The sequence below is a fragment of the Octopus sinensis genome, linkage group LG3 (genome assembly GCF_006345805.1).
Source record: "Octopus sinensis linkage group LG3, ASM634580v1, whole genome shotgun sequence".
In the NCBI taxonomy this organism is placed as follows: Eukaryota; Metazoa; Mollusca; class Cephalopoda; order Octopoda; family Octopodidae; genus Octopus; species Octopus sinensis.
Genome location: NC_042999.1, coordinates 14,807,078 through 14,821,499, shown reverse-complemented (window position 1 = coordinate 14,821,499; position 14,422 = coordinate 14,807,078). Strand labels below are relative to the sequence as shown.

The 14,422-nt window shown below is 39.0% G+C and overlaps 1 protein-coding gene across 1 annotated transcript in view; it reads right to left on the bottom strand.

Moving 5' to 3' along the window:
* The window catches only part of LOC115209343 (putative universal stress protein SAUSA300_1656), a 38,536-nt gene extending 24,582 nt beyond the window's left edge, over positions 1-13,954 (bottom strand). The window contains exon 1 of the mRNA XM_029777710.2: positions 13,593-13,954. Within this exon, the coding sequence (XP_029633570.1) occupies positions 13,593-13,665 (73 nt within the window). The 5' untranslated portion in view covers positions 13,666-13,954. The remainder of the gene's footprint in view (positions 1-13,592) is intronic.
* Positions 13,955-14,422: the final 468 nt, after the last annotated feature.

The window sequence follows — 14,422 nt, the reverse complement described above, 5'->3', positions numbered from 1 at the left end:
GTGTGTGTGTGTGTATGTAAATATATCATTCATTAACGGTTAAGAACTTTTTAGGTAAACAACATTATTATTCAGCAAAATCGCGAGGTCACTGTTTTCGGGTCAAGGCCATACAGTAGGTATTTGTGTAACGGCAATAACAAAAAGATGTGGGCCTCGCCCCCCACTCCGCCACACAAAAAAACCCCCAACTTTATGAAAAATGGGTACTACTTGAGAACAGTGGTTCCGGTGCGCGCACTCGCGCTAGCTAGTCATGACTAGTCGATCCTTACTTTGTGTTTTTGTGTTTTATTTACTTTGTTTAACAAAAATTATTTACTTTAGGTAAAATTTTTTATTTATTTTGTGTTTTTACTTTGCTAGGTAGTCGTTGTAGGATCGACTAGTCACGACTAGCTAGAGCGGATGCGCGCACCGGGACCACTGTTCTCAAGTAGTACCGAAAAATGGATATTTTTAAACAAATTCTTCAAAAAATATCCCTCAAATGTTATAGATTCCGATTATTTCGGAGTTCGATGTAAAAAAAAAGTACAGCGGGGTGGGGTCAAAACGTATGAGGAAACAAAATTGGTTCGATGTTACCTCAACCTACACCATACAAAACATATGGTGTAAAAAAATTGTTTAAAAAGTCTTAATTTTCCAGAAAGTTATGAAGAAACAAATCGTGGTGAGTGAATTATCCCAAACTCTTCTTCACGGCAAATTTCAATCCAGCCCCTATCTATATCAATTAAAATGTATCTCAGGCAAATTTCGTTAAAAAATGCATTTTTCGTAAAGTTTTGAGAAAACAAAGTTGACATGTTGGGGGCACACATCTGTACTTATGTCGTTTAACATTTCCCGTTAAATGTCGTTATAATGTAACATGAGAAATATCACGAAACCCAGTAAAATAATTTGTAAAATGAACAGTAATTAAAATGGTAGGGAATCGTTTAATGAGTATTATAGGTACAAGACTATATTTATCTGGCAAGCGTACGATGACAAGGGATCTGCTTTCCTCGATTTGGTAGTTCACTGCCTAAAACTTAATATTTAAACCACAACAATTGTGTAAAGAGAGAGACAAGTGAACACAGCAGCTGTCATACAAGAAGCTGACATGTGGCACGTACACCACAAAAATGAAAACAAAAAATCAAGAGGCGAACGAGCACAAAACCCGCCAAATTCAAAATGGTCCAAAATAAATCGGTTTCCTAGAAGCCGGGTAATTGGTTTGGAATTGGTACAGCAGGTGTGCCAGACAGAATTTGCAACCTTTTTTGATAGCCGTACGTGTAAAGTGAAAGTCTTTCTTCGAAAATTTCAGTAAAAAAGTATAATTTCTCTCTCTCTCTTCTTTTTTTTTTTACAGCTAAATCGTTATTTTTTTTTTGTATGTATTGTGTGTTTATGGGCGAAGGTAAAGAATACGCATCAGGTGTTTAGGGTTAGGGTGAGGCCAAAAACGGGTGGTGTGCGTATTCTTTACCTCCGCCGTGTTTGTGTGTATAGCTATGTATCTTTGTATGTGTAAGTATTGTATGTGTATGTGTATATACAAAAATACATGTATATGCACATACATACATTCACAAATATACATATATGGACTTAAACACGTACATATATACATAAACAGTGGCTGTGTGGTAAGTAGCTGGCTTACCAACCACATGGTTCTGGTTCAGTCCCACTGCTTGACACCTTGGGCAAGTGTCTTCTACAATAGCCTCGGGCCGATCAAAGCCTTGTGAGTGGATTTGGTAAACGGAAACTGAAAGAAGCCCGTCGTATATATGTGTGTTTGTGTGTCTCTAACATCGTTTGACAACCGATGCTGGTGTGTTTACGTCCCCGTAACTTAGCGGTTCGGCAAAAGTAACCGATAGAATAAGTACTAGGCTTACGAAGAATAAGTCCTGGGGTCGATTTGCTCGACTAAAGGCGGTGCTCCAGCATGGCCGCAGTCAAAATGACTGTAACAAGTAAAAGAGTAAAGATGGCGAGGATTGTTATTTCGGGGAAAATATTTCGTCGAGGGGGAAGTTTCGGATAATTCACACGAATCGACTTGGTTTTCTCATAACTTTCAGAGAAATGCTCCCTCCGACTTTATCTCCTCATAATTTTCATAAAATGGGTATTTTTTAATGAAATTTTCGACAATCATGCTTCAGATAGTGTAAATTGTGATTATAACGGAATTTAATGTGGAAAAGAAGAAGGCGAGTGGGTACATATACATAATGAGACATATCACATAATTTTTTTTATGTTTCATGTCCCATTTTGAATCCCTCGCCATATTGCGGTTCACCTATCGCGCTTTATTATTTAAGCTTACGTCGATTCCTCCGCGGTGTTGGTTTGCATTTATAATAAAATAAATATACACAAATAATAAAAATAATTAAATGTATACAGTACACAGGAGTGGCTGTGTGGTAAGTAGCTTGCTTACCAACCACATGGTTCCGGGTTCAGTCCCACTGCGTGGTACCTTGGGCAAGTGTCTTCTACTATAGCCTCAGGCCAACCAAGGCCTTGTGAGTGGATTTGGTAGACGGAAACTGAAAGAAGCTCGTCGTATATATGTGTGTCTGTGTTTGTCCCCCTAGCATTGCTTGACAACCAATGCTGCTGTGTTTACGTCGCCGTCACTTAGCGGTTCAGTAAAAGAGACAGATAGAATAAGTATTGGACTTACAAAGAATAAGTCCTGGGGTCAATTTGTTCGACTAAAGGCGTTGCTTCAGCATGGCCAGTCAAATAACTGAAGCAAGTAAAAGAGTAAAAACTCAGATTTTTTTTTTGCGTGGAATCAAGTACCCTGACCTCCTAATATGCTGCAAACTCATTTTTGTTCGGAGAAAAAAAGAGAAAGGGGCAACCGCCCCCTCCCCATATCCCGGAATCATTGGAATTTTTTTTTTTTTTTCGTTGACGGGAATTCCGGTGACCTCCTAATATGCTACAAAACCTATTTGGGGGGACCGGAAAACGGGGTGGAACCTCGGTAATTTCAACCCCACCCTCATTTTCAAATATATTTTGATATTTCTTTCGTTGTGGAGGCGCGTGGCTTAGTGGTTAAGGTGTCAGCATCATGATCGTAAAATTGTGGTTTCGATTCCTGGTGGGTGACGAAGTTTACCTAAACATTGAATGGATAACAATCTATCAATTATATATATCATTATACATCATCATCATCATCGTTTAACGTCTGCTTTCCATGCTGGCATGGGTTGGACGGTTTCACTGAGGACTGGCAAGCCAGGAGGCCTCATTTCAAGTGTGACTGGCACGGGGGCCAGTCAAATGGCATTGGCATCGGCCGCGCCAGTGCTGGTGGCACGTAAAATTTTTATCATTCGTTATCTGACTTCGGTTACCACTAACTTCTGCACTTTTCCTTATTCATCTCAAACTTCTTTGAATTTTCAATTTGTTGTGATCCATACTCTCTCGAAAACGTATTTCTGCAAAATGTCATCTAAAATTATGGGTAAAGAAAGAAATAGCAAAATATATTTGAAAATGAGGGTGGGAGTGAAATTGTCGAGGGTTCCACCCCACCCCGTTTTCCGGACCCAAAAAAGGATTTTGAAGCATATTAGGTCACCGGAATTCAGTCAACTAAAAAAAATTTTCTAATGATTCCGGGATTGGGGGGTTCCCCCCTTTTTTTTGCGAACAAAAAAAGGGGTTTTCTGCATATTAGGAGGTCAGGGTACTTGATTCCATGCAAAAAATCCAAGTTTTTTTTTCTTAGTGAAAATCGGGTGGAAAGATCAATGGGGGTGGAGGGTGAAATTTCCGAGGTTTCCACCTCACCCACCCCATTTTCTGGACCCCAATTCATTCAACGAAAAAAAAAAAAAGAAATTCCAATGATTTCGGGATATGGGACCTATCTAGAACTATGAATGATTAACTGTTATTTTGTTTATCTTGACACAAGTAAAGTTGTACTTTATTTAATCGACCCAGAGAAGGGTGAAAATTAAAATCAATTTTGGTGTGTTTTGGACTCAGAAAATCAAAGGAACGAAACTAATTGTTGGAAAACATTTATTTCGATGTTCCACTCCAATGCTAAACATTATACATTTGTAAAAATACCAATTCTGATGTTTTGAAAGAATATATCTGGTGACGAGGAATCAAATCAGGCGTGAAACCAGACGTTTTGTTGTTTAGCTCCATGTCAACCTTCATCAACCAGATCTATTATCAAACGCATTCCAACCGTAACCATCACATCTTTTCCTATTGCACACATAGCACCACATTTTCGAATCTATCGTTCGTTTTCTAAGACGGTAAGATGTTGAGGGAGATTTACTCGCTATTTCTAGCAGTTTGGGCGACAACGAAGAGGCTCCCTCGCTGACTAGCCTAGTGAAGTATTGTTAACCATCAAGCAGTCACCTCATTTGTGACATGTCTTGTCTGTGCTTTTCCTCGCTTTTTTTTTTATGTCATTTCAAGTTGTTTACAATTGGCACAGTACTTAATAGTGATTATCCGTCACTACACACATACACAAACTTAGAAGGCCAATATAAATATGTACACTCGAAAAATTTATGTTTACGAGTTAGATATGAAGAAGAAAGCGACAAATATAATAGCATTTCATTAAATGATTGTGACAATATCCAATGATGCCATAAAACTTTATGGCCTAGTCAAGCAGCGAAAGACATGCCTAGAGTTTTTATTCAATTTTTATGCATTTTATTTTAAACTTGTGTTAACACATAAACCAGTTAGAAATAAAATAGTTGCCAACTAAGTAAACATGACGCAATTTCCTTTCACCGTCTCCACAATCGGTGATTTGTTGTGGCAGATATAGATTACGACTTTCCCTTGTCAATTTCTTTGGAGAGAGATAATGAGCTCGCCATGAGTGGGCAGAAATCGCTGAATTCACATAGAGCCTATCTGCGGTCACCTCAATAGCTGAAATGAGCTCACTGTGAACCTACTTCCACAGCTGAAATGAGTTCACCAGGAGCCTCTTTCTAAAGCTGAAATAAGCTCACTGTGAGGCTAACCTCTATAGTTGCAATGAGATCACCGTGCGTTTCTTTCTGTGGTTGAAATGAGCTTGTAGTGAGGCTAACCTCTAAAGTTACAATGAGATCACCGCGAAGCTACCTCTATAGTTGAAATGAGCTCACTATGAGCCTGCCTCTACAGCTGAATTGAACTCACCAAGAGCCTACCTCAAACTGAAATGAGTTCAAGAGCATGTGTCAACAGTAGAAATGATTTTCCCTATCGCCTTCTTCAACTGCAGAAATGATTTCTCCTCTCGCCTACTTCTATGATAGAAATGAGCTCACCCACAAGCAGAAACGATTCCTCGTATCACCAACTTCAGTAAAAATGATCTCTTCCTTAGCCGCAGCTCATCGCCGTTAGAACTGATCTTCCCTACAGCTTTACATCTATAATGGAACTTAGCTTACCACCATACTATATCTCTACAAAAGGAACAAATAAGCTCTACTGCAGTAAAAATTATTATTAAAAATCAATAGGAACCGATCTTTCTCTTTCATGGGACTTGCGTAATGCTCGTAAAAAGAATTATTTTGAAAAAAGAAATTAAGTTATATTATGAGGAATTATTTCTATGAAAGTGTCTTTCAAAATTCTCATAACCACCGTATTTCTTTCACAACACGAACCGTAAAAGTTACAAGAATAGATGTAAGAAGTGTAGGAAAATATTTGACTGAATAACTCACGGTATATTATTAAATGCAGCCTGGAACCAGATTCTTCGGTTCACAGATCTTTGAATGGAGAACTGGTCAGACACTTATTTGAATCGCATCTCGCGCGTAGTTTATAGAATTGGCTATTTAACTTTGCGCACTGCAGAAACTAATTCAAAACTGTAATACTGTTTGATTTCGTCCCTGTCAATCTATCAACGACCTCTACCTGTAAAAGTTACGGGTTTTTTTTTTTTTTTAGTTTTTAGGTAATTCTTTCACAGAAGAAAACAACCACCCAATTCTTTGTCGGTTTCTTTCTCTCACCCATTCCCTTCCGGTCATTCAATATGTGACCGCGTGTGTATCGTTGGCGATATTTTTCCTCCGTCTTCCCTTCCTTGGATTTTTCCTTTTCCTATGTTTCTGACGAAGAGCTCCGCTCGAAACGTTAAATCCTCCTTTCTTTCCTCGCGTTTCATGTTTGGATTAACTAAATATAAGTGATAGCTATTCCGAAGGTCCGCTGCTAAGAGATCACCCTCGCCGCTTGAGACGAGAGTAAACGGGAAAGATTTACTAATGGAGTAGCGCAATTTGTCAACGAAAATATTTTAAATTTCTAAATCCTAAATTTAGGAAAGCCAGATGCTAATGGCTTATTTTATCAGTATTCATACATATAAAGTCTATTTCATGTTCTTTTATTCTTCTACTAAATAAATACCGTGTTTGATAGCATAAAAACCGCATTGGTATATTAGACGTAAGGCGGCGAGCTGGCAGAAATGTTAGCACGCCGGGCGAAATGCTTAGCGGTATTTCGTCTGCGTTACGTTGTGAGTTCAAATTCCGCCGAGGTCGACTTTGCCTTTCATCCTTTCGGGGTCGATTAAATAAGTACCAGTTACGCACTGGGGTCGATATAATCGACTTAATCCGTTTGTATGTCCTTGTTTGTCCTCTCTGTGTTTAGCCCCTTGTGGGTAGTAAAGAAATAGGTATATTAGACGCATCCAAATTTCGGCAGCGCATATTCAAGAGAAGTTTTTGGTGCATGAAATGATGTAACAGAGACCCTCAATTTCGAATTTAGCTCCCGGGTGATTTTTTTTTTCTTTTAGACACTTTAGCATCTAAAATATCATATAAAATACCATCATATACAGTGCTTAATTTCTATGACGATAATTTTGATCTAAGATCAAAATGCCACATTTTGGAAGAGCTATCTCTGCCCAACCGGAGCAATTTTAAAGAACCAAGTTGGCAGAAATGAACTGACTGAAAGGTAGTTAGTTGTAGGGTACCCTGACTCTGTCGAGGAGGACGCTTTACATTTCTGTGAGTTGGTTGTACAAACTTGTTTTAAAACGTTTTTGAACTTCCCACACGTTTATCTAACTGTGTAACATACGTATAGACCCTAGAACCCAAGAAATGTTTTTTTTAATCAATTTCCGCTGAGGATGAAAATTACAAATTGGAGTGGTAGCTGGAAATTTCATCTATTAAAATTCTTCCTGTAGCCATTTGCTAGCGATGCTTTTGCTCCTTGTAGTTCCGTTGAAGGGAGAATAAAACAAGATTTTAGTCACGTACTGAAGGAGACATTATCGATTGCTTCCTTCTCTTAAATTTGACACCAAAAGTTCTATGCCGAGATTTATGCACTATATTTGGTTTGATTCGGCCTCTCTGCCAAGACTTCTCACTTTCTCGCTTTTCCATACATTTTCTGCGCCCGCTATACTTGGGACTATCCCCACCAGCAGCAGGAATATTGGGAGGTGGGTAATCTTCACGCACCTTCTCCCTAGGATCCTATTGGAAGCAAACCGTCCTTACGCTTTCCGACTGGATTCCGTGGCGTGACCAACTGAGACTACGGATATCAGCTAACCATCTCATCCATGGTCCACATGGATTGAAGAATCTGCCTTGCTATTCTCTCCTGCAGCCTTTTTTTTTCCTTTCATAATCAAGAAGACAAAAACTTAATATTTATTTTCAACTGTTTCTTAACAATGTAGGCGCAGGAGTGTCTGTGTGGTAAGTAGCTTGCTTACCAGCCACATGGTTCCGGGTTCAGTCCCACTGCGTGGCACCTTGGGCGAGTGTCTTCTACTATAGCCTCGGGCCGACCAAAGCCTTGTGAGTGGATTTGGTAGACGGAAACTGAGAGGAGCCCGTCGTATATATGCATATGTATATATATATGTTTGTGTGTCTGTGTTTGTCCCCCAACATCGCTTGACAACCGTAACTAAGCGGTTCGGCAAAAGAAAGCAATAGAATAAGTACTAGGCTTACAAAGAATAAGTCCTGGGGTCGATTTTCTCGACTAAAGGCGGTGCTCCAGTATGGCCACAGTCAAGTGACTGAAACAAGTAAACGAGTAAAAGAGTGCAGTCAAGTATAAAGTGTCGAAAAAAAAAATCGTCACTTTTCGACAACCTCTTTGGTAACGAATACAATTTCACTACACAATAGTGCAACTGTGTCAATGAGTAGGTCATTCACACTTCATAAATGACTGTGCAGTTGAGAGATAAACGAAAGTTGAGTATGTTTCTGTTTCGTTGTTTTTTTTCCTTTAAATGTGTAAAACAACTGCCACAAGATTTCTCTTTTCTTCGTGTTTTAAACACGAAGAAAAAAAGAAACAGTTGAAAATGAATATTAAGTTTTTTGTCTTCTTGACTATGAAAGAAAAAAAACAACGCTACAGGAGAGAATAGCAAGGCAGATTCTTCAATCCATGTGGACCATGAATGAGATGGTTTGATGATATTCAATGTCTCAGTTGGTCACGCCACGGAATCCAGTCGGAAAGCGTAAGGACAGTTGTTTCCGATAGGATCCAAGGGAGGAGGTGTTTGAAGATTGCCCACCTCCCAATATAACTGCTGGTGAGAGGGGATAGTCCCAAGTTATAGTGGGCGCAGAAAATGCATGGAAAGCGAGAAAGTGAGAAGTCTTAACAGAGAGGTCGAATCAAACCAAATAAAATGCATAAATTTCTGCACAGAATTTTTGGTGTCAAATTTAAGAGAAGGAAGCAGTCGGTTCGTGTCATTTGCCAAGCAAGTATAAATCCCATTTCTTTCTTCTCCCTCACTCTTCTAAGGAGGAGAGATTAGAAATAAAGCTGAATGTAGCTTGTATTAAACTCGTGCGCAAATTGCACTATTTCATACTTCGTTTTTCAAAACCGGGCAAAAACTGGGGCGTGATGGGGCAAAGTTAAACGTACGAAAGAGAAAAACGCTGGAACGAAATCTAACACTAAATTAGTGTGCGACATGGTCAAGAAAGAGTAAATAGGGTTGTTAGTTTATCAATCCCGAAAGTTTCAATTAACTCTTGTAAGATTCGAGGACCTATTCCAGATCCGGATTCGAAATCGATATGGAGGCTGCACTTCTTAACCTCGCGGAAATTCTCCTTGTAATTTCCAGAAGGAAATCAAGATACCAAGGGCAAATTTTTTTTTTTTTGAGGGACTGAAAAATTCGGATCTTTTCGGTTTGAACGGCAGTTTTTTCTAGCGGTGTCATAAAATTGTCACCCATAATTATGACCCTAGTATCGAACTATTGCATTTCAATGTTTTAGGGTTAGGGTTAGTTAGGGGTGGGGGGAAGGGTATCTTTTTTTCCTTCACAAATGTAAATAAACCCAATCTGTATCTTAAACGAGGGACATATTCATACGGCACAGAATGTTTTCACTTCAATAGACGTCATTGATTGGTTGAAATTGCAGAAATTGAAGAAAAAAACAACAAATATCTTACAAACTATAGAATTTTCTCAATAAAGCCAAGAGAAAAAGATGTTTTATAAGCACATTCTACCAGTATACGAAGTTTAAAAGTGTTTAGTTACGTGGAAATTATTTTTAAAAACTGCCGGTCAAACCGAAAAGATCCAAAAATTCTTTATGATAATTAATGTTTTTAATAATTTACTAAATATACCATGTTAAATACACCGTTATGAATGTATGCTGGTGCACACGACTGCTGTTTATCTTATGAAGAGAGGTTAGCCGTGATTTGTTAAAGGGGAGAAGCTATACATTGTGAAGAAACACTGTGGTAGAAGAACAATACTCCGGAGTTTTACTATTTATATTAATTCCCAACCCATCAATTGGATAATTCCACTGAGCAGCCAGCCATTCGCCCAAGAGTCGATGTTGTCTTTCATGCCATTGTGATCGATAAAAATCAGCACTGAGAATATACTGGAGTCGATACTATCGACTGACTGGCTGACTGACTCTTTTCAAATTTGTTGCAGCGTTTCCAATAGAAATCATTAATAATGATTCCATATTTTGACATGAACGACCAATGGTAGAATTGTCAGAACCTCGGATGAAGTACATTACGGTATTTATTCCGACTCGTTATGTTCTGCATTCGAATCCCTCCGAAGTTGACATTGGCTTTCATCCTCTCGAAATCGATGAAGATAACACTGATACCTATTTAATCAACTACAAGTCCAGAATCCGTTGGGGAGTCCGACGCTGCCATCAACTTCGTTCTGACGTCACTGGGGCCAAACTATATCGTCCCTTGTTCAACATCGGTTGCCATTTTAAGGAGAGACCTGCCACATGGGAAACTGCTATTTTCCATACGACTTTACGTTGGCCTGTACTGGAGAGAGGGCACTCCAGTGCCGCTTCACCGTATACTACTAACACAGACAGATTCGGAACTTCCCATGTACACAAATCCTTCGTCCCGAGAGATACATGGATGTCGATGAAAATCCTAAAACTATGCAGGCACAAAGTATAGAAACATTTGAACTGACCCCTATTATATTACCGGTACTCATATTTGTCATTCCTCCGCCCCTTTAAAATTTAATCACAAACTACAAGAGAAAGACAAAGAAAAAATTCTGATTTTGCCATCTTCTACTGTCTACAGAACGACGTGATTTGGGACGTTGTGTTCATATTTTATAGACTTAGAGGTCAGTGCCATCATAAAGAATAGGGTATACTCAGAAGTTACCCGGGGACTTCAAGGGTCTGGGTCCCAAATGCTAATCTGTAATGGTTGTATATATAAATAGGGGCTACAATACGTTACTTTGCTCGGAAACTTAAAATAACGTTACGGTGACCCTGTCATGGATCACCAACTTTTTTGCAGTAGCCCTCTTTTATTATTATTATTGTTTTTTTTTATATATTAACCCATGGCCCACATGTATATATCTTACATATAAAAATATTCCACCACTCCATAACCCACCCAGCCATTTTCATGACAGAAAATGCTTATCGAAGCAAAAATTTAATCGTGGCATAAAAGACTATATAAAAGCCATCAACTCCTCAATGACGCACAAATACATAAAATAGGGGAAAATCTGTGGCCTACAGTGAACACTTGTGGGCCAAGGCCCACTTGTTGCAGACGGCAAGACTTCCGTCCGTCCTCACCACAACCCCCCCCCCCAAAAAAAAAACACCCTTGAAGGACGGAAGTCTTTCCGACACCAGCCTTTGAGCAGTGCCGTCTCTAAGCATGGACACATCAAATAGTTACCTTGGGGCCCCACTATCTAGGAGCCTAACGATAATCTATGCTACATACATGTGCCTGTAGGACTCCCAGTGCACCCCTTTTCCTGCGGGCCATGTAATGTTAATAGGATCTTCCCTTTGACAATTTGTTTATTTATATAACTATATCCCAATGAGGGATGAGGGCTTTCTCTAAATCCCAACATGTTACTCCGATTTTGTCTTTAATTAGTTACGGAACATGACCAGTGCACAGGCATGGCTCAGTGGTTAAGAGACTTGCTTTGCAACCACATGGTTCTGAATTCAGTCCCACTGCGCGGCACGGTAGGCAAGTGCCTTCCCTATCGCCCCGAACTGACTAATGCTTAGAGTGAATTTAAAAGACGGAAACTGTTTGAAAAGACCATCGTGTGTATGTGTTTGTGTGCATGTTCACCCTCACCGCTTGATAATTGGTGTTGGTCTGTTTACGTCCCGCAACTCGGTGGTTCAGCGAAAGAGGCCGACAGTATAAGTATCAGATAAAAATTAAAAACAAAACATAAGTACTGGGTGACGTGTCGACTAAAAACCCTTCAAAGTAGTACCTTCTTAGTATGATTGCAGTCCAATGACTTGAACAAACAAAAGATAAATGAATTTACTATAAAAATGAGTGGCTGCTTACGTGTAAAATAACTGCTGAGCAGCTTCTAAGATTTCAAAACCTAAAAAGGGGATTAGGTTTTCATATGGGATTCTGAATGTTTGCTTTTGTTTGTCTTAGACGTATATGAAATGTACTCTTAAAGCATTTATCAATATTTACCGGGTAGAATATTGATTTGCATAATCAACGCGCAGACACAACAACGATGGGAGAACTACGGAGGAACTTGACCGATTCCTCCCGACCTCTATCTCTCTTTTCTGTTTGTGTGTGTGTGTATAGACTATGTTTCACCATTACATTTCCCTGCGTGTATAGTATAAGGCACACAACTAGAGCATGCCGTTGAGGCCGTCCTTCGCCTGTCTATACAAACTTGTACAGCAGACCCGAAAGTACTGCTGTCATAGTGTCGCCTGTGGCGGACCGTCCTCATCACCCCCCCCCCACACACACACACAGTTACTGTCTGTCTGTCTATTTGTCTACACACACACACACACACTTGCAATCACTAACAGTAATAAATTTGTGATCTTGCAATCTGCAAGAAATAGCAGCCAAAAATGTCCCTCGTATTACACCTTAATATAATGCACATTAGATGACACAGCTAGATACTTTGGATGATTATTTACACACATCCACAACACACACGTTTACACACATTCAAACAAACTGTCAGGATTAGGACGGTGAGGGCCAGCGCAAAGCCGAATGGATGTCGATGCACCACTTGAAATACAGGCGGGTTAGTCACGGCTAGAATGACTTTGATCGTAAGTCTGCTCATTCAGGGCCCACGTGGGGCAAACTGTTGGATAATAAAGGGAATGTGAGACCCACCCCACCAAGCTTAGTTCACAAGAGAAATATAAAAGCTATGCGGGAGTGCGTGATTTATTGATAAACGTAGAGAATTTATCGATAATGTTAAAAACTGTATCTGTTAATCTTTATTTTAAGATGGTTAATAAATCATTCTCATTTCGTGTCGAAATTTTTTTTTTAAATGACAGTTAAAATAAATAGGACTACATTGAAATAAACGAGTATAAAGCTTGCCTGACTGCATTATAGCATATGTTTGGCTGTGTGTATGAATATAACAGGACAGAAATACAGAAACCCCACATTACGGAATAGAGGTCTTTCCAGAAAAATGCAGGGAGAGAGCTTAAAGGAATAAATTTCTGTAAATTCCAATCAACAATTAGACATTTTACTGAAATATCGAGTTATTTTAGGATTTCCTTTTTCTGTGTGTCTGTGTGTTTGTGGCGAAGTCGTTGGAAAATAACATCCGCATAACGATAATAATAAGAAAACAAATACTACACTTGCGTACACGTATATAAATGTTATTGCTTAACGTGCCAAAAATCCACAAAAAAAAAAATGTTGAATTTAGTCAATATAGAAGTAAACATATTAGAAATACAACTAAAAACATTATTTTTTCTCTTTGTTTTTGGTAATTGATATTAAGTGGTTTTAGGTGTCTCTCCTCGATGCCAAATAATTTTGGTGTGCTGCTACTCCTACAACTATGATGAACAGCGATCGGTTGTTTATTAGTAATAATCAAAAATGGTAAATATATTTTATAAAAAAAAAGTAATTTAAAGAACTGTGGTGTGCAAACTTACAGTTGAATGCATATTCCGAATATTCGCTACCATCCATTCCAATAACAACGGTTCTACCTTCGGACGACGACATGGTTATAAACAAATTCTGTTTTTTTTTTTTTTGCTTTCCCCTTCTGCAGAACCAATTATTCTTAAAGTAAGCTTTCTAAACGACTGCAGTTGCGACCGACCGCTTGTTTATATATGTATATGTACGTGTGTGAGAAGAGGGTGTGTGTGGTGGTGTGCGCTGAATGTGAGCCACCTGATACAGACTCTTCCACCACTTGCTTGTACTTTAACCTTTGTAATGAGAGAAGCTTGACATCTTATTAAACGAAGACAATGCTTATAAATATACATACATATATATATACATCGATAAATTGTGTTTGTCACTTTATTCACCCTTTTGGAACGAGATTAAAACTAATTCTATTCTGTATGTGACTGACCTACATATTGCGGCCGGGAGGGAGGAAAAGGCAAAACAAAAACCACTTCGTTCATTGATCGTAGAGTGAAAGGAAAGAGGAAAAGAAAAGAATTGTCTGAAGGATGGGGCAGTAGGAGTAGGTTTTGATGGGGGCGTTTTCTATGTACGGAAAACTATGATACAAAACCGTAAATTCTTATAATTTCTCTTTAGATTCATCGATTTATTTTGATTAATCACAAGGTATTTGGCTGAATGTTTCAATAGGTGGGCTTTTGTGTGTTTGTATGTGCGTGTGCGTGCGTGCACAGCTGATGGAATCTACTCGAGTATGAGGATGGGGGTTGCATTTTTGTAGTCGTTCGATTTGCTAAAAGTAGCAGCTAAATCTCTCAAATCGCACCCTTGCCGT